This window comes from Papio anubis, chromosome 14 (genome assembly GCF_008728515.1).
Source record: "Papio anubis isolate 15944 chromosome 14, Panubis1.0, whole genome shotgun sequence".
In the NCBI taxonomy this organism is placed as follows: domain Eukaryota; kingdom Metazoa; phylum Chordata; class Mammalia; order Primates; family Cercopithecidae; genus Papio; species Papio anubis.
The window spans coordinates 26,441,469-26,459,365 of NC_044989.1; the positions used below are offsets into that span (position 1 = coordinate 26,441,469).

Here is a 17,897-nt window from a genome sequence, read left to right on the forward strand (position 1 = left end):
CCACTTGGGCACATGTTCTCACGACCTCCTGAGGGCTGTGTCACGGGCCATGGTCACTCATATTTGGCTGAGAATAAATCCCTTCAAATATTTTAGGGTTTGACTCTTTGTCAACATCCTCTTCAAACAAACCTAGGGATGGTCTCTCTGCCTGGATGCCTCTGTGCTGCGACCAGAAGGTCCACAAAGGAGCAGTGAAGCAGGGCTTGGTGCAGGGGCCATGCGGAAGGCACGGATTTTTGGAGACTGGAGAACCCAAGCGCAAATCCCTATCCCACTGCTCACCAACAGGTTCTTAAGCAAATCACTCTGCTTCTCTGAATTTACTGTCCTCCGCTATAAAATGGTCTTCTCGGCAACTGGAGCTAGATGCCTTCGCCACTTTGCTGAGAGATATGAACTGTGCCCAAGGTGGGCGGTGTCAGAGAGGAGCCCCGACGTGGAAACGTCCAGCGTGGGAATCTCTTCTTTACAGGGTCCCCAAGGAACTCCCGGCAGGCCCACTTCAGGGCTCCTTTCTGACACTGCCCAGCTCAACCTCTCAAAACGATTCACAAAATGCTGTAATATCCACGATCCACCCTCACTGCACTGTCCCATCAGCCCCTTTTACAAATAGGAAGACCCAAAGACAAAAATAAGAAACCAAGGCCAGGCGCGGTGGATCACGCCTGTAATCCCAATACTTTGGGAGGCCGAGACGGGCGAATCACCTGAGGTCGGGAGTTCGAGACCAGCCTGGCCAACATGGGGAAGCCCTGTCTTGTCTCTACTAAAAGTACAAAAAAATTAGCTGGGCGTGGTGGCGGGCGCCTGTAATCCGAGCTACTCGGGAGGCTGAGGCAGTAGAATCGCTTGAACCCAGGAGGCGGAGGTTGCCGTGAGTCGAGATCATGCCACCGCACTCCAGCCTGGGCGACAGGGTGAAACTCCTTCTCAAAAACAAAACAAAACAAAAAACTGGGGGAGAGCGAGGAGGAGAAGAAAAAAAAATTAGGAAGACCTGGGCGGTGATTTGCCAGGGCCAAGGCGTGGCCACCAAAGCGCTCCAGGCCGACTCCGCAGAGCGCGGGCACCATGGCTCGGGCGCGCTCCCCGGGGGCGGGGCGAGCGGGAGGGGTCACGTGACGCCCGGCCCGGAAGCGCTCGCGCAGGAGACCCCGGGTGACGGGGCCGGGTGCCGCTAACTGGACCGAGCCCCAGCGTCCGCGACATGGCCTGGACCAAGTACCAGCTGTTCCTGGCCGGGCTCATGCTCGTTACCGGCTCCATCAACACGCTCTCGGCAAAGTGAGTCTGGGCCCTGACGGGCACGCAGGCCCTGGCGACCCCCGCGCTCGTTCTACGCCTTCCCCCTTCTCGGCCCTGCCCTCCCGGCTTCTTCTGCTTTCCCACTTGCTCCAGTCAGTTCGCGCGCTTTATGACCACCCAAGGGATGCGAGGCCCAGGGAAATGCGGAGCGGGGCTGCGCCCCGTGCGGGGGGATCCGCGCCCCGGCTTTGACTTGCTGTACAGCCTCCGCGCCTGTTTCCACATCTTTTAACAGGAGGGTTGGCCGATTCCTTTCCGCGGCCCTTCCAGTGCCGGCGTCCAAGCCTGAGCACCTCCCTCCATGAGCTGGGAGAGACCCCAGGACTTGTACACACGAGCTGCAGTAGTGGCTGTGCAGGCCGAGTGACCCAGTGAGCGTGGAGGCCTCAAGCGGCAGACAGGGAGGTACCCCACGGCCCCGCAAGGATGAGGGGTTAGAGCTGCGCCTTGAAGCTTAGGTGGGATTTCGGAATGTGGCTGAGACTTTAAGCCAAGGAAAGTCTACGGAAAGGCCAGATCAAAGTCGGCTGTAACCAGCATCAAATGCCCAGGCTAGATTTTCTCCCATAATCAGAAAAGTGCTTTTGAGCTGGGGAATGACATGTTGAAAGTGATATGATTCACTCGATGACATGAAGAGTCGTTTGGTGCAGGAAAAACCACTCCAAGGCTGCTGCATAGCAGAGGAGGGGAACTAGGAGGTGGCAGTGAGAAGAGAAAGGAAGGGACAACTGGTGGGAGAGACCAGGTGCCGAATGGCCACAGGCCTGAACCACATGAGCAAGAAACAAAGATCACTCCAGGGTTTCTGCCTGGGAGAAGAGAAGTGCCATTAACTCAGACAGAGAGGGCAAGTGGCACTTCAGCTCTGATGTTTTGGGGGTAAGACAGGGGGATAGTTCCCAGGAGGTTAGGGACTAAGGACCCAGGGCAGTCATGAGACTGAGGGACAGGATCTAGTCTCCCCTCTGTTGTGGGCAGGATGGCAGTTCTTTGTCTCTCTCTGTCTCCATCTCAGGGCAGGGCCTTCCTGCCCCTCCTTTTCTTGTTGCCCAGGCTGGAGTGCAATGGCACCATCTCAGCTCACTGCAACCTCCGCCTTCTGGGTTCAAGCGATTCTCCTGCCTTAGCCTCCTGAGTAGCTGAGATTACAGGCATGCACCACCACGTCTGGCTAATTTTGTAGTTTTAGTAGAGACTGGGTTTCTCCATGTTGGTCAGGCTGGTCTTGAACTCCCGACCCCAGGTGATTTGCCGCCTCGGCCTCCCAAAATGCTGGGATTACAGGTGTGAGCCACCGTGCCCGGCCCCTCCTTTTCACCATAAGAGCTGCAATGCCCAGTGGCCTTTGAAATGATACCAAGGTACATGGAGAACAGTGGACAGTGGCCCTCTCCAAGTTAGACCTCATGTCCACCTGGGCCCTGTCAGGCTCCAGAGCGAGGTGGGATTGATGTGGTGTGGAAAAGCTCTCATCAGGAGCTTTTCCACTCTGAAAGTGATGTTCCAGGTCCCCTGGGTTTTCTATCTGGCTTCACACTTTGAGAAACTGTCAGCCTTTTAAAGGGAAATGGCCATTTCTTATTTCTGAGGCATTTATACCTAGCAAACTCCATCAGTGGTATGAAAAGTGCCTCATCAGGCATGTATAAGGTACCTACGGTGTGTGAGGGAAGGGGACAGAAGTGACCAAGAGGTGATCCCTACCTTCGAGATGCTTGGAATCTGAGGTGGAGGAGACACACATGTACCCACACAGCAGTCACAGTGTTCTCCCTTCCCCAAACGATGGGCACAGTCACTGGAGCCCTGGGTGGGCCCCACCTGTTCCTCTGGTTCACCTCTGGCCAGCTGTGCCTTGTGGAGAACTGCTGACTTCCAGGCCCTGCATCCTCCTGGGGATCACCCCTCATGCTGAGTCCTTAGCTGTTCAGAGGCCCCAGCCTGAGGGTTCCCATCTCAGGATCCGAATGCAGCAAAGCAAGTCTTCTGTTCTGTCATGCTAGCCAAGGCCTCTGTGAAGTGCTTAGAGAGTGGCTGTAAGTCCACTAGGGCTGTTGCCCCTAAGGAGAATCCAGATTGCCAGTTACTGCTGGGGTAAACTGTGCTGACTCACCTCCTTCCTTAGAAAACTCCAAACCAGTCAGGTAGGAAACTTACAGATCCTCAGTCCCAGAAGCTGTCACCCTTAGAGGCTGCCTGAGAGTTAGGAAAAAGGCTCCCAGGTGACAGACCCAACTTTTGGTCCTGTCCCCTGCCTGACAGCTGGTGTGGGCCCTCTCAGGATCCTCCCACCCCAAGACAGGCCCCCAAATTGGACCCTAAACAGTGTTCTAAGGTCAAACCACGAGAAGGATACTCTTAGGGAGAAAGAGCATGTGGGAGCAGCTGCGTACACCCCGATGTGAAGTATGGATTTGAAATCACATTTCTGGCCAGGCACAGTGGCTTATGCCTGTCACCTGGCACTTTGGGAGGCAGAAGCGGGTGGATCACTTGAGGTCAGGAGTTTGAGATCAGCCTGACCAATATGGTGAAACCCCGTCTCTACTAAAAATACAAAAATTAGCTGGACATGGTAGTGTGACCTGTAGTCCCAGCTACTTGGGAGGCTGAGAAAGGAGAATTGCTTGAACCTGGGAGGCGGAGGTTGCAATGAGCCAAGACTGCACTACTGCACTCCAGCCTGGGTGACAGAGTGAGACTCAGTCTCAAAAAAAAAAAAGAAATCACATTGTTGACCCATGGTTTCCAGCAGGCACAGATAGGCAAGCATGTACTGACAACTAGCAGAAGCATCTCATGCACAAAGAGCACCTCGCATGCCCCAGGCCCTGCTCTGCCCTTTCATGTGTGAACTCAGGGAATTCTCATAACCGCCCTATCAGACAGAGCTAGGGGCTGATATTCCTGTATAAGGAAACTGAGGTAGGAAATGATTACATTCCTTGCCCAAGTTCAACTTAGCTACTAAGTGGCAGAGTTTATAGTTGAGCCAGCATGGTCTGGCTCTAGCATCCATGCTCTTAACCACCACTGGAGGGTGTGGCTAGGGACTTCTCCGGTCATTTTGGGGGCATTTAGAGTTGTTAAAAGCAGATAAATCATCCAGTCTAATCCCCACAATTTACAAAGGAGGCCCCAGGAGAAGTTTCTTTCTGTGATTCAACTGTTTGGTGTCTGAATGAAGGCTGGAACCCAGGCCTCAGGACTTTAAGTCCTGTTCTTTTATGACTGTGATACCCCAAAGTCCCTCCTTCCTGAGGGTTTCCTCCCACAGCTCCCCAGGACAGGACAGACAAGCCTGTGCTTGTGGAAGTTGTAAACCTGTAAGTGGCATCTGCCCTCCCAGCCTTTGATGTGTCCTCTCTCCAGGACTGGGCATCAAGCCTCTCAGCCAGCCTGGAGACCCTGCTGTCACCAGCCTACTTGTCCTCCCGCTGGAGCCCAGGCCACTCAAGGTTCTCTGGCAGTTTCTTGGCCTGTGACAAGAGCATGATGTTTCCCTTCCCAGGTTCTTGGGAGGATGAAAGGCAGTGGATGAGGAAGCACATCTGAGCACGTGCTGCCTGCTGTGCTGGGGCCGCAGGTCAACTTTCCTCTCTGCACGCTCAGCAGGCTTTGGGAGACTGCCACCAGCCATGCTGGCCCTGTGACCCCATCCCTGGGTCCTGGCAGGGGGCCCCTCCCTGTGAAGTGGCTTCTTCTTTCCCTGGCTGTTTTCTCAAAACCTCCTCACTAGCACCTTCTGTCAATCAACTTCTTTAGGCCAAGCCACTTCTGTCTGCCTGAGCCAGTGCCCATCCTCAGGTACTCATTTCAGAGCCCCAGTCTACTGAATCCAACTGAGGTTCTACATATGAAGAACCGGGGTCAACTGAGCACTGTGGCTCCAGCCTGTAATCCCAGCACTTTGGGAGGCCGAGGTGGGATGATCATTTGAGCCCAGGAGTTCAAGATCAGCCTGGACCTCGTTCTCTACAAAGGGAACCTCGTTCTCTACAAATAATAGTAATTAATTAATTAATTAATAGAGCCAGGGTCTAGTAGATGCCCACTAAGTAAAGCTCAGCTCCCCTCCTAAGTTCTGCAGGCTGTAGGGCCCTCCCAGCCAGGCAGGGATATGAGCCTGACTTCCCTTCATGCCCAGGCCAGGGACCCTGCCAAGGAAGTGGCAGGAAGCCTGGAAACCACTAGGCCTCTACTAGAGAAGAGGCGTTAGCTCTTCTTCTGTGTCCTTTCTGTGCCAGCTCCAATGTTTGCCCTTGGCAGCTGCCCCCACCACCCTTTGGTTCCATGAACTGGCATGGGATAATTGCTTCAAAGGGGTTGTTGGGCCAGCTTGAGGAAGTCTTAACTCAGGAGGACAGTGTAGTAGGGTGGGAAGTGCATAAGGCTTGGGAGCTGGGGAATAGATGAGCCACTGGGCCTCTCTGAGCCTCAGTTTCCTCATCTGTAAAATGGACTTGGTGATCCCTGCCCTACCTTCATCCCGGACACTGAAGATCTACTGAGGAAGGTTTCCTTTTTTTCTTTTTTCTTTTTTTTTTTTTTTTTGAGACAGAGTCTTGCTCTGTCGCCCAGGCTGGAGTGCAGTGGTGTGATCTCAGCTCACTGCAGGCTCCGCCTCCCGGGTGCACGCATTCTCATGCCTCAGCCTCCCAAGTAACTGGGACTGCAGGCGCCCACCACTATGCCTGGATAATTTTTTTGTATTTTTTTTAGTAGAGACAGGGTTTCACTGTGTTAGCCAGGATGGTCTCAATCTCATGACCTCGCCCATCTCGGCCTCCCAAAGTGCTGAGATTACAGGCGTGAGCCACTGCACCCAGCCTTTTCTTTTTTTTTAAAGACACAGTCTCTCTCTGTTGCCCAGGCTGGAGTGTAGTGGTGCCATCTCAGCTTACTGCAGCCTTGAGCCATCCTCCCACCTCAGCCTCCCAAGTCAATGGGACCACAGACACCTGCCACCATGCCCACCTAATTTTTGTATTTTTTGTAGAGACAGCGTCTTGCCATGTTTCCCAGGCTGGTCTCAAACTCCTGGGCTCAAGCAATCCACCTGCCTCAGCCTCCCACAGTGTTGGGATTACAGGCATGCACCACCACGCCCAGCATGAGGAAAGTTTCTAGTCCATAGAGATGAGAGGGCTCATCATTGTCACCTCAGGAGCCAGGGCCACCTGCTGTGGCACCCCAGAGAGTAGAGAAGCCTTGGCCCTTCTGTAGGTCCCAGGCAGGAGAAAGAAGGGGACTCACTGGGCTTGACAAGCTGGGGACACAAGAGGAAGTGGCAGAGATTCTGTGGGAATGGCCACAGCTAATCTGCCCAAGCCAGCCCCGTCGCCACTTCCTCAGTCTGTGTTCTCCACCCCCGCTCACGTGGACGTGCACACCTCCCAGAATGCTGAGCTTTGAGTTTGGGCCTGGCCAAACTAGGGAGTGACTCACCACCCAGCACGGAGAGCCCACTCCCCAGCCTGCCTGCCGAAAGGAGGGCCTCAGCTTGTTCCCGCGAGGGCCCTTCGGGCCTCCTGCCCCGGAGGTCATCTCCCCTAGAATGCAGTGTCTGCGGGGAAGACAGGCCTATCTGCTGGGCTGCCCCTCTCCTCCCACCAGCTAGGGGAGCAGGAACTCAGAGGAGAGCTTCAGAGCATCAGGGACGGGGCGCATAACTGCCTGCTGAGCTTCCAGGGTACTGGCCCTGTCTCAACCCCTGAGGAGCTGTGGGCCCCTGGAGCCCTCTCTGGCGCCTGGGTTCCTGTCTGTCAAATAAGGAGTTCTGTTCAGCTGATGGCTGAGTTTCTTCTGTTTCAGCATTGTGGCTCTGTGAACTGCAGGGACAATGGCTGAGGCCCCTCCAGCCACCTCTGCCTCAGCCAGCAGGACAGGTTCCAGATGTTTTTCCAGTAGCTTTCAGGCTGAAGCACAGCTGGGGCCACACTGACCCCAGCAAGGGGGAGATGGCTTCTGTTCAATGAAGGGAAAGGAGAAGGGACAGAAAATGAGTTTTGCTGAATACCTGCCATGTGCCAGGTCATGTATATACCCTTATATCATGTATTGCTTCTGACAGTTTGTCAGTGTTGGTAAGATTATCCCTGTAACTTGTCTAGCCTGTGGGACTTAAAACTCTGGGTTTTTTCTGTATTCTGCCTTTTCTGAGCATAAATTCAAGCAAGGTTTGACCCTGGATCTGCCTTAAGCCTCAGAGTCCCCATCTAAAATGAGGATCCTTGTTGTAAGGCTTAATGGAGTGTCCTATGAATTGTGCATTTAAGGAAACATGAGCTGGGCGCAGTGGCTCACACCTGTAATCCCAGCACTTTGGGAGGCTGAGGCAGGTAGATCTCTTGAGGCCAGGAGTTCGAGACCATCCTGGGCAACATAACAAGGCCCTGCCTTTACAGAAACTACAAAAATTAGCCAAGCATGGTGGCCCATGCCTGTAGTGCCAGCTACTCAGGAGGCTGAGGTGGGAGGATCACTTGAGCCTTGGGAGGCTGAGGCTGTAGTGAGCCGTGATCCTGTCTGAAAAAACAAAACAAAAAGACAAATGTTGTTGGCCAGACACAGTGGCTTATACCTGTAATCCCATCAGTTTGGGAGATCGATGTGGGTGGATCACTTGAGGTCAGGAGTTCGAGACCAACCTGGCCAACATGGTGAAACTCCATCTCTACAAAACAATATAAAAATTAGCTGGGCATGGTAGTGGGTACCCAGAATCCCAGCTACTTGGGAGGCTAAGGCAGGAGAATCACTTGAACCTGGAAAGCAGAGGTTGCAGTGAGCCAAGATCACGTTGCTACACTCCAGCCTGGGTGACAGAGGGAGGCTCCGTTTCAAAAAAAAAAAACAGAACAAAAACAAAAGACAACAAAAAACAAACATTGTGAAGGACTGACAGCAAAGTGCTGTCCACCTTAGGGGTCACTGCTGTCATCCCCAGGCACACTGGGGCTGGATTTTTGTTCTAGCCTGTGAGGCTGGGGTCTTTCTGATTCTGCACCTTGAGTCGAAGCCTGTCTGCAATCCAGGATGAGAAGCCTGGTTTTCTGCCCCAAGGTACCTGCAGGCCTGAGCATCTCAGGCTGGGCAAGGCATTCCATGCTGCTGACACCCAATCCCTTGGGCTGTCAGCCTGCCCCAGGCCCTCAGATACAAAGAGATTCCGTTTCCCCAGCCGGGAGCGCTGCCAGCCAGGCCTGTCTAGGCAGAGCTACCTGTGGAGAAAGCGAAGACAACCCTTGTGGGAGGTGGGGAGCTCAGCACCAGCCCTACAGTCAGCTCCCCAAGAAGCGCCCCAACTTTGGGGAAGGATAGGCCCCAAGGGGTTTCCCCTGTGGACCAGCTCGTTCTACCAGCAGGGGGCCCTCAGACTCAGGTGGGAAGTAGGACTTATGGAAACGTGGCCTCTGCACTGCAGTACCTGGCCTGTTTGCTGGAAGGGATCTGGAAGTCTCATTCATTCTACAAAAAATGTTGAGCTTCCGTAGAGTAACGTGCCAGGAGCAGAGGATTGAGAGATGTGGAAGCAGCCGGGTGCTGAGCTCTCTCAGATGACAGTAAATGAGGAACCAGAATGTGCTGGGTGTGTGAGTTGTCATTACTATAAGTGACTCAGGCAGTAGCCCAGCATGAGTTCTGGGTGGTGACCCCACAGCCAGATCAGGGAGGACTTCTTGAGCCTACCAGTCTGTGGTCTGGGTGTGGAACCAGGATGAGGAAGCAGCTTCGATACCTGCCCCCTGCAGACAAAAATAATAATAAAATAAATAATAATAATAATAATCCTTGCCTGAAGCTTCTGGTCGACCTTCATGGACCTGGCAATAGCTCCCTTGTCCTTCTTAGAGGAGCCTTGGTTCCTGGCCTGGGGATTCCCATCTCTCTGACTTCACTTGCTCTGGGCAGTTGGCTCTGTGCCCTTGGTAAGGCTTGACCTCTTCTCTCTTCCTTGCTTTGCCTCTGTTTCACTCAGTTGCCTCATGCAAGCCTTCTCAGGCGGCTCTTTCTGCAAAAGCAAGACTGGGTTCGAGAGCAGCCCTGATGGGTCTGTGGCATTTACCCATATTCCATGTGCTGTCCTGGCCAGGGATCCAAGAGCCAACAGCAAATCAGGCAGAAATTAGGCACCATGGGTACAGTGGCTCATGCCTGTAAATGATTTGTGCAGACTAGCCTGGGCAACATAGTGAGACCCTCTCTCTAAAAAAAAAAAAGAGAAAGAAATGAGACTCCAGCCCATGAGGTCAGGTGTTTTCCTGACCCGGGGTGGAGGCTTCCCCTGCTCCCAAACTCCCTGTTTTCTTTGCCCCACTGGTACTGGGACTGGTTACAGCCTGGTCCCCAAGCCTTGCCAGGCTCCCGGTTTCTCTCTGCCTTCTAACCAGTTCTGTCCGAACTTCTCCCTTCAACTCTCCTTTGCCCCCGCCATTCCTAAGAACCACAAGCAGTCTTAACTACCCCTCTTTCTCCACATCTCCAGGAGCTGGTGGGGTCTCTCACTGTGGAATAGGTTTGCCATAGCCCTGTTTTCTTCCTCAAACTCAGAGGCATATAGAGAAGCCAAAGCTGCACAGGGACTTTGTCAAACTTAGACCCTAACTGCGGCACAACCAGTGGCACATGCTGTGGGGCACTGCGGGGTAGGTACAGGAACCAGAGGACTCCCCTGCCCTTTGGGAGCTGAGGCTCGCTACAGAGATGAGCCAATGGCAGTACAGAGCTGTGCACTGCAATCTGACTACCCTGGAAAGACATTTCAAGGAAAGACATTTAATAAAAAGAAGCCCCGAGTCTTGCACTTTAGAGACATCCACTGCCTATGCAGGGTATGCTGCAGTAGGAGCAGGTCAGTGGCCCACAGGAAACGGCTCTGGGTCTGTGTTGACTTGAGTCAGCACGTGATGTGACTGATGCATTTGGAGCTGTGTCAACGAACCCAGGGTGTCAACACGAGGGAGGGGAACGCCTTGCTAGCCTCAGTCTGGGCCAGATCACATGCTCTTGGCTCTGGGCCTGGGTATACCAGAGTATTTCCAGAAGTCAGTGACCAGGGGTGAAAGGTTAGGAGAGGCTGGAGCTGTTTAGCCAGGAGATGAGAAGATTCAGAAGAAGGTCAATAAGTCCCCAGATACCTAAAGGGCTTTCAAATGAAAGATTAGACAAGACTCCACAGACCTAACGAAGCCCAGCAAAGATGAAATTCAAGACAGACTTTTCACGCACAGATGGCAGACAGTTCAGAGTGATTGGTGGTTAAGCTGCCCAAAGCACTATGCCACAAAGGATTCTGGGCTTGTGTCTAGGCTCATTGGGGAAGTATGTCATAATCAGTCATCACCATCTGCCGGGTGCTGGCTGGGAGGTCACACCAGGAGTGTGATGTCTTTGCCACCTGCTTAAAAGTCAGCATTAGAAAGATCTTCCAAACCATTCAGGCTCTTTGAAGGTGAGCAGGTGGTCTGTATTAGGTGGTCATTTCCCAGGGCCCACATACTCGTGTAGACCAGAGGTTCTTGATATTTTTCATGCCATGGGACTCTTTGACAGTCTGGCACAGCCTATGGACCTCTTCTTACAGTAATGTTTTAAAACGTGTAAATAAAAAGACTAGGGATCGGACCGGGCGCGATGGCTCATGCCTGTAATCCCAGCACTTTGGGAGGCCAAGGAGAGCAGATCACGAGGTCAGAAGATCGAGACCATCCTGGCTAACACGGCAAAACAGTCTCTACTAAAAATAAAAAAATTTTAAAAATTAGCCAGGCGTGGTGGCGGGCGCCCTGTAGTCCCAGCTGCTTGGGAGGATGAGGCAGGAGAATGGCGTGAACCCGGGAGGTGGAGCTTGCAGTGAGCCAAGATCTTGCCACTGCACTCCAGCCTGGGCGACGGTGAGACTCCGTGGGGAAAAAAAAAAAAGACCAAGGATTACAAAAGAAGTCAATTAAATTGAAATACAGTTATCAAACACTTAAAAAAAGCAAATTTGTGATACAGTAATATATATAGATATGCTTCTTTTTCTTTTTTTTGAGACAAGATCTTGCTCCATCGTCCAGGCTGGAGTGCAGTAGTGCAATCTCGGCTCACTGCAGCCTCTGCCCCCCAGGTTCAAGTGAGTCTCATGCCTCAGCCTCCTGAGTAGCTGGGATTACAGGCTTGCACCACCATGCCCGGCTAATTTTTATATTTTTAGTAGAGATGGGGTTTCACCATGTTGGCCAGGCTGGTCTCGAATGCCTGACCTCAAGTGATCCACCCACCTCAGCCTCCCAAAGTGCTGGGATTACAGGTGTGAGCCACTGCGCCCAGCTATATAGAAATGTTTTCTACTACATTAAATTATAAGTGGGTCTGACTACTGTAATTTTCATGAGTGATGAGTGTAAATGATACTTCACGATATATACAATGACTATAATATGATCACGAGAGTATCTGTGATTTCTATGCATTACAGAGGCACAGACACAGTAACTTGAGGAAATGCCAAGTTACAACTACTTGAGGTGAAGACCGGCCCCTTTGAGAGGGAGCGCCACTCTGGGGCCGAGTCACCCAGGTCTGGGCCTCTTGACATTGAGAGGTGTGAGCCTCTTCGCTAGCACCAGGGCACAATGCTGCCAAGGTCTGACCTTCCCTCTCTCTCCTACAGATGGGCGGACAATTTCGTGGCTGAGGGCTGCAGAGGGAGCAAGGAGCACAGCTTCCAGCATCCCTTCCTCCAGGTATCTGGCCGTGTCCCTCCTACCTCCTATCTCCCGGGCCTCAGACCAGGCGCCCCCGCCATGAGGCCAGGGTGTTTCCTGACCTATGAGTGGAGACTTCTTCTGCTCCCTGAAGAGCCATCCACTTCTCTCTCTCCCTCCCCAGAGCAGAATCCAAGGTCTAGAAGAGGGCAAAGAGCACCATCCTCTGCGAAAGTCCTGGCAAGTGGTCATGTCCTCACCACACCCAAGTCAGGACACGTGGAAAACATCAACCCTAGTGACAAGTCGGCTCTGTATCCACTGGGAGCCCAGACGCCATTTGGGACAGGGCAGACACCATAAATGGAAGACACTATTTGTTGAACTGAGAATCAGGAGACTCAAATGTCAGCCCCAGCTCTACCTCTTTGTGGCCTTACATAAGTCTTTGAGCCTCTCTTGGGTCTAGGTTTCTCCACCTGCGATTTGACTAGGGGTTGGCCTAGATGGATGGTTTTCAGAAAGGGCTCTGCACAGCCTTAGGGTTCATCAGGATGTATGAGGGCTTTGGGGCAGACCTAGGAGGCTATCTCTGGCCTCCATGGCAGCTCTGCATTTGTCTACGGTATATACTGGGGTTCTGGGTAAGCTCCTGTTTGACAGAAGTTGCATTAAAAAAAAAAAATAGTTAAAGATGATCCCCAAGGTCCCTTCCAGCTCTGAAGTCCTCGGGTTTTCATCCCTGCAGGCAGTGGGCATGTTCCTGGGAGAATTCTCCTGCCTGGCTGCCTTCTACCTCCTCCGGTGCAGAGCCACAGGGCAATCAGACTCCAGCGTAGACCCCCAGCAGCCCTTCAACCCTCTTCTTTTCCTGCCCCCAGCGCTCTGTGACATGACAGGGACCAGCCTCATGTATGTGGGTGAGTAACCAGGCCAGGCTGAGAAGGGCTCAGGGGAGGCTGTGGCTGAAGGGGCTACTGGGGGAACAGCCCCATCCCACCCGCCTCCACTTCATCCCACCATTCCCCCAGACTTCACACGCTCAGGCATGCAGGCAGGACTGAGTGAGCACTTACTACGAGCTTGGCATGTCTCCATCCCCGAAGACCCCTTAGTAACAGATGACCTTTGCCTTGGGAAGCTAATTGTCATTCATTTCTCCTTTCCTAGCTCTGAATATGACCAGTGCCTCTAGCTTCCAGATGCTGCGGGGTGCAGTGATCATATTCACTGGCCTGTTCTCGGTGGCCTTCTTGGGCCGGAGGCTGGTGCTGAGCCAGTGGCTGGGCATCCTAGCCACCATCGCGGGGCTGGTGGTCGTGGGCCTGGCTGACCTCCTAAGCAAGCACGACAGTCAGCACAAGCTCAGCGAAGTGATCACAGGTGCGGCCAGAGGCAGGGACACGGGGCTGCCCTATCTTGCCCTGTCCTCCTTGGGAGCCCAGCATAGACTCATACAAGCTCTGCCATGTGTCATATGCCAAGCCCTGGGTGAGGCGGGTAGCTCTGGAGGTGATGGATAGAATGTAGGGAAGACTGCAAAGGGATGTGGCTCCACCAAGGATGAGTGGCAGGCCGGGCAGGGCGAGGGGCTGGCTTGTCCTTTGATATAGATGCAGACATACAAACTACCGGATTTGGGAGTGGAAAGGAACGGGTGCTTACCAAGTGCCCAGCCTGGTGCTGAGCACTGTGTGTTCATCATCACAGTGACTCCCACAGGCCTTGAAGGGATGCATCACAGCCGATTTTACAATGAAGTGACTGTCCTGGGTCACTTAGGGTTGGGATCAGCCAAGAAATGTCTATCTCAAAGCCTGTTCCTTCTTGAAAGACCTGTGTCTTACCCTGTGGGGCAGCTCTTAGACACAGGCAGGCCTCTGGGGCCTCAGCCTGGCGCTGCTGGCCTGCCCCTCAGGGACCAGGGAATCAGGGACAGGCAGTAGTGACTGTGCCTGTGAACTACAGGGGGCCCTGCAGAGGTCAGGGGCTGGCATGTTGTGTCCCTGTGGCCATGCTGTCCTGGCCCCCACCCCCAGTGCAGCCCTGTTCTCATCTGGGTCCCTTCTTCCCCACAGGGGACCTGTTGATCATCATGGCGCAGATCATCGTCGCCATCCAGATGGTGCTAGAGGAGAAGTTCGTCTACAAACACAATGTGCACCCACTGCGGGCAGTTGGCACTGAGGGTGTGTGTGGGCACAGGGGCCTGGAAGGGGTGGGGTGGAAGGGAGCATGGGGAGCTGAGCTAGGGTTCACTTGGGAGGGGGTGAACTTCCTGCCCCCCATTGCCTTCCAGATGTGTTTTGACAAATCTTCTGACACCTGCTGTGCCAGGAGCCAGAGGAGACCAAGGACAGAGATGAATGAGATACAAGCCCTTCAGAGGAGGTGACCAGCAGGAAGAAAGGGCAGTCAGTGAATTCAAGCTTGGACTTGTGCTCGACTGATGTCTCATTGGCCATGCCTATCTGAGTCTCTCAGGACAGGGAGGGTGGCATTCGAGCTGCAAATTTCAACAGGCAGTAGTAGGAGCAACTCCAGAGCAAAGGCACGGGGGGCTGGACATGAATTTGAAAACCAGTGAGGAATAATTTGAGTGTAGCTGGGTGCGGTGGCTCATGCCTGTAATCCCAGCACTTTGGGAGGCCAAAGCAGGTGGATCACCTGAGGTCAGGAGTTTGAAACCAGCCTGCCCAACATGGCAAAACCCTGTCTCTACAAAAAATACAAAAATTAGCTCGGTGTGGTGGCGCATGTCTGTAGTCCCAGCTACTCAGGAGATTGAGACAGGAGAAATCGCTTAAACCGGGGGAGCGGAGGCTGCAGCAAGCCGAGATCTCACCACTGCACCCAGCCTGGGCAACACAGTGAGACTCCCTCTCAAAAAATAATAATAATTTGAGTGCAGTATAGGTTTGATGTTGGGGAAATAATCAGGAATTAAGTAGGTCAGGGTCATGTCATTAGAGAACTTTACCATCAAGCAAGTAGATTTAGACTTTAAATGACAGGCAGGGAGGAATCACTGAAAGTTTTTGAGCAGGGAAGTAACTATCAAAATTATGAGATTAGCAAGATAGAGCTGTGCTTTCAAAGAATGGCCTGGGGGCTAGTGCCTGTTGGGGAGCAGCTCTTGTCTGGCCCCCAGTGAGCTGAGGGGCTTAGGCAGAATGTGAATCAGCTATGTCAACAAGCATGCAGTCTATTTCCACTCATTTCTGTTTTCTAGCAAGAACTTAATGGTTGAAGCAGTGCATGGACTTACCTTCTGGCGCAAACTCCTTGTCACAGACCAGTAACACACTGAACTAGAAAGCTGTGTTTTTCCAAACTTGTGAAAATAATATAGTCAGTTGCAGCTAGCAGTTCTTTTTTTAAATGAATAGAATTTTTAAATATCAGAGCATTGTATACTGTAAGGGTGGCTATATTTTTATGAGAGAGTGTGCGTGTGTGTGTGTGTGTGTGTATATCCATGAACCTGTGCACATGTGTACTGGGTCACCATATAAAATGTATTTCTTGCTCGTGATCCAGTCAAAAAATCCCTGAGTGAAAGTGGAGAAGGGACAGCTAGAACCCATCTAATAGGCCACAAGCTCCCAATGAGAGGCTGAGGGATGTGAAAGGAGGGAGCCAGCATGAGGACCACTGGGAGGGAATGATCCGAGATCAGAGGAGGCCAAGCTGGTGGGCTGTGCTGGGGGTCTGGGGGCAGGTGGAGAGTGTAACTGTCTCCTCTACTCCCCAGGCCTCTTTGGTTTTGTGATCCTCTCCCTGCTGCTGGTGCCCATGTACTACATCCCCGCCGGCTCCTTCAGCGGAAACCCTCGTGGGACGCTGGAGGATGCATTGGACGCCTTCTGCCAGGTGGGCCGGCAGCCACTCATTGCTGTGGCACTGCTGGGTAACATCAGTAGCATTGCCTTCTTCAACTTCGCAGGCATCAGCGTCACCAAGGAACTGAGCGCCACCACCCGCATGGTGCTGGACAGCTTGCGCACCGTTGTCATCTGGGCACTGAGCCTGGCACTGGGCTGGGAGGCCTTCCATGCACTGCAGATCCTTGGCTTCCTCATACTCCTTATAGGCACTGCCCTCTACAATGGGCTGCACCGCCCGCTGCTGGGCCGCCTGTCCCGGGGCCGGCCCCTGGCAGAGGAGAGCGAGCAGGAGAGACTGCTGGGTGGCACCCGGACTCCCATCAATGATGCCAGCTGAGATTCCCTGGAGGCTTCTACTGCCACCCAGGTGCTCCTTCACCCTGAGACTGAGGCCACACAGGCTGGTGGGCCCCGAGTGCCTGTCCCCAAGGCCTCACCCTGTCACCTCCCTACAGAACCCCCAGGGCGGCTGCTGCCACAGAAGATAACATCCAAGTCCTCTTTTTCTCACTACCACCTGCAGGGTGGTGTTACCCAGCCCCCACGAGCCTGAGTGCAGTGACAGACCCCAGCTCTCTGGACCCCTCCTACAGCACTAGAGCTAAATCATGAAGTTGAATTGTAGGAATTTACCACCCTAGTGTATCTGAATCATAAACTAGATTATCATAGTTACCTAGTTTATGAGTCATAAGCTAGATTTGATTCTCCAAAGAAGAAAAGTCGGTGAGCAAATTTAAACCAGAACTAAGCATTATATTTTCTTTCTTTTTTTTTTTTTTTTTTTTTGAGACAGAGTCTCACTCTGTCGCCAAGGCTGGAGTGCAGTGGCATGATCTCGGCTCACTACAACTTCTGCCTCCTAGGTTCAAGTGATTCTCCTGCCGCAGACTCCCAAGTAGCTGGGATTACAGGTGCACACCACCACACCTGGGTAATTTTTGTATTTTTGTGGAGACGGGGTTTCACCGAGTTGGCCAGGTTGGTCTGGAACTCCTGACCTCAGGTGATCCACCTGCCTCAGCCTCCCAAAGTGCTGGGATTACAGGTGTGAGCCACCACGCCTGGCCAGAACTAAGCATGATGTTTTCTAAAATTTCTAAGATCCTCCCTAAACCTGTCTGGAGACCTGGGTTTTAGCCCAGACTCTGCCTCAAACTCACTGTAGCTCCCAGCACATTACCCAGTTGCTCTGGGCCTCGGTGTTATGCTCTGGGAAGTAGATGTTGATGCTGTGGACTTAGTGCCTTCTGGCCCCAGCATTCCATGGGCCTGTGATCTTCACCAACCTGAGAAAACAGTAACAGCCCATCCACTGGAAATACCCCTCTGCCCACAGCACCGCCCTCCTGTGCTGGTTATTTTTCTTCTTCTTCTTTTTCTTCTTTTTGAGACGGAGTCTTGCTGTGTCGCCCGGTTGGAATGCAGTGGCGCGATCTCAGCTCACTGCAACCTCCCCCTCCCAGGTTCAAGCAATTCCCCTACCTCAGCCTCCTGAGTAGCTGGGACTACAGGCACATGCCACCAGGCCCGGCTAATGTTTTGCATTTTTTAGGAGAGACGGGGTTTTGCCATGTTGGCCAGGATGGTCTCGATCTCCTGACCTCATGATCCACCTGCCTCAGCCTCCCATAGTGCTGGGATTACAGGCAGGAGCCACCATGCCCAGCGTTTTTTGTTTTTTTTGTTTTTTTTTTTTAAGAGACAGGGTCCTGCTTTGTCACCCAGGCACAGCTTACTGCAGCCTTGAATTCCTGGGCTCAATCAGTCCTCCTGCCTCAGCCTCCCAAGTAGCTAAGACTAACAGGTGTGTACCACCATGCCTGGTTTATTGTTTTATTTTTTTGCAGAGATGGGTCTCACTGTGTTGCCCAGACTGATCTCAAACTCCTGGCCTCAAGCGATCCCCCCATCTCAGCCTCCCAAAGTGCTGGGGTTATAGGCCTGAGCCACCACACCTGGGCAACAGAGTGAGACCTGTCCTTGTTTTCCTGCCCTTGCT

At 52.9% G+C, this 17,897-nt stretch overlaps 1 protein-coding gene across 6 annotated transcripts; it reads left to right on the forward strand.

Annotated features, from left to right (window-relative positions):
- Positions 1-1,118: 1,118 nt before the first annotated feature.
- Positions 1,119-16,652, forward strand: SLC35F6 (solute carrier family 35 member F6). Of its 6 annotated transcripts, none has more exons than XM_009183838.4 (7): positions 1,246-1,290; positions 11,975-12,047; positions 12,193-12,248; positions 12,757-12,928; positions 13,179-13,391; positions 14,087-14,197; positions 15,763-16,652. In XM_009183838.4, the coding sequence occupies exons 4-7, from the start codon at positions 12,766-12,768 to the stop codon at positions 16,230-16,232; spliced, it is 957 nt and encodes a 318-aa protein (XP_009182102.1). In that variant the 5' UTR covers positions 1,246-1,290; positions 11,975-12,047; positions 12,193-12,248; positions 12,757-12,765; the 3' UTR covers positions 16,233-16,652. The 6 variants fall into 6 exon arrangements, with proteins under 6 accessions (XP_021780370.1, XP_003908429.1, XP_009182103.1 ...); XM_009183837.3 differs by lacking the exon at positions 1,246-1,290 and adding an exon at positions 8,107-10,768; XM_021924678.2 differs by having other exon boundaries at positions 1,119-1,290; positions 11,975-12,248.
- Positions 16,653-17,897: the final 1,245 nt, after the last annotated feature.

Coding starts and splice junctions, on each gene's coding strand:
- SLC35F6 (XM_021924678.2), top strand. CDS start 1,214: ATGGCCTGGACCAAGTACCAGCTGTTCCTGGCCGGGCTCATGCTCGTT. Junction 12,929..13,178: donor GACCAGCCTCATGTATGTGG/GTGAGTAACCAG, acceptor CTCCTTTCCTAG/CTCTGAATATGACCAGTGCC. Junction 13,392..14,086: donor GCTCAGCGAAGTGATCACAG/GTGCGGCCAGAG, acceptor TCTTCCCCACAG/GGGACCTGTTGATCATCATG.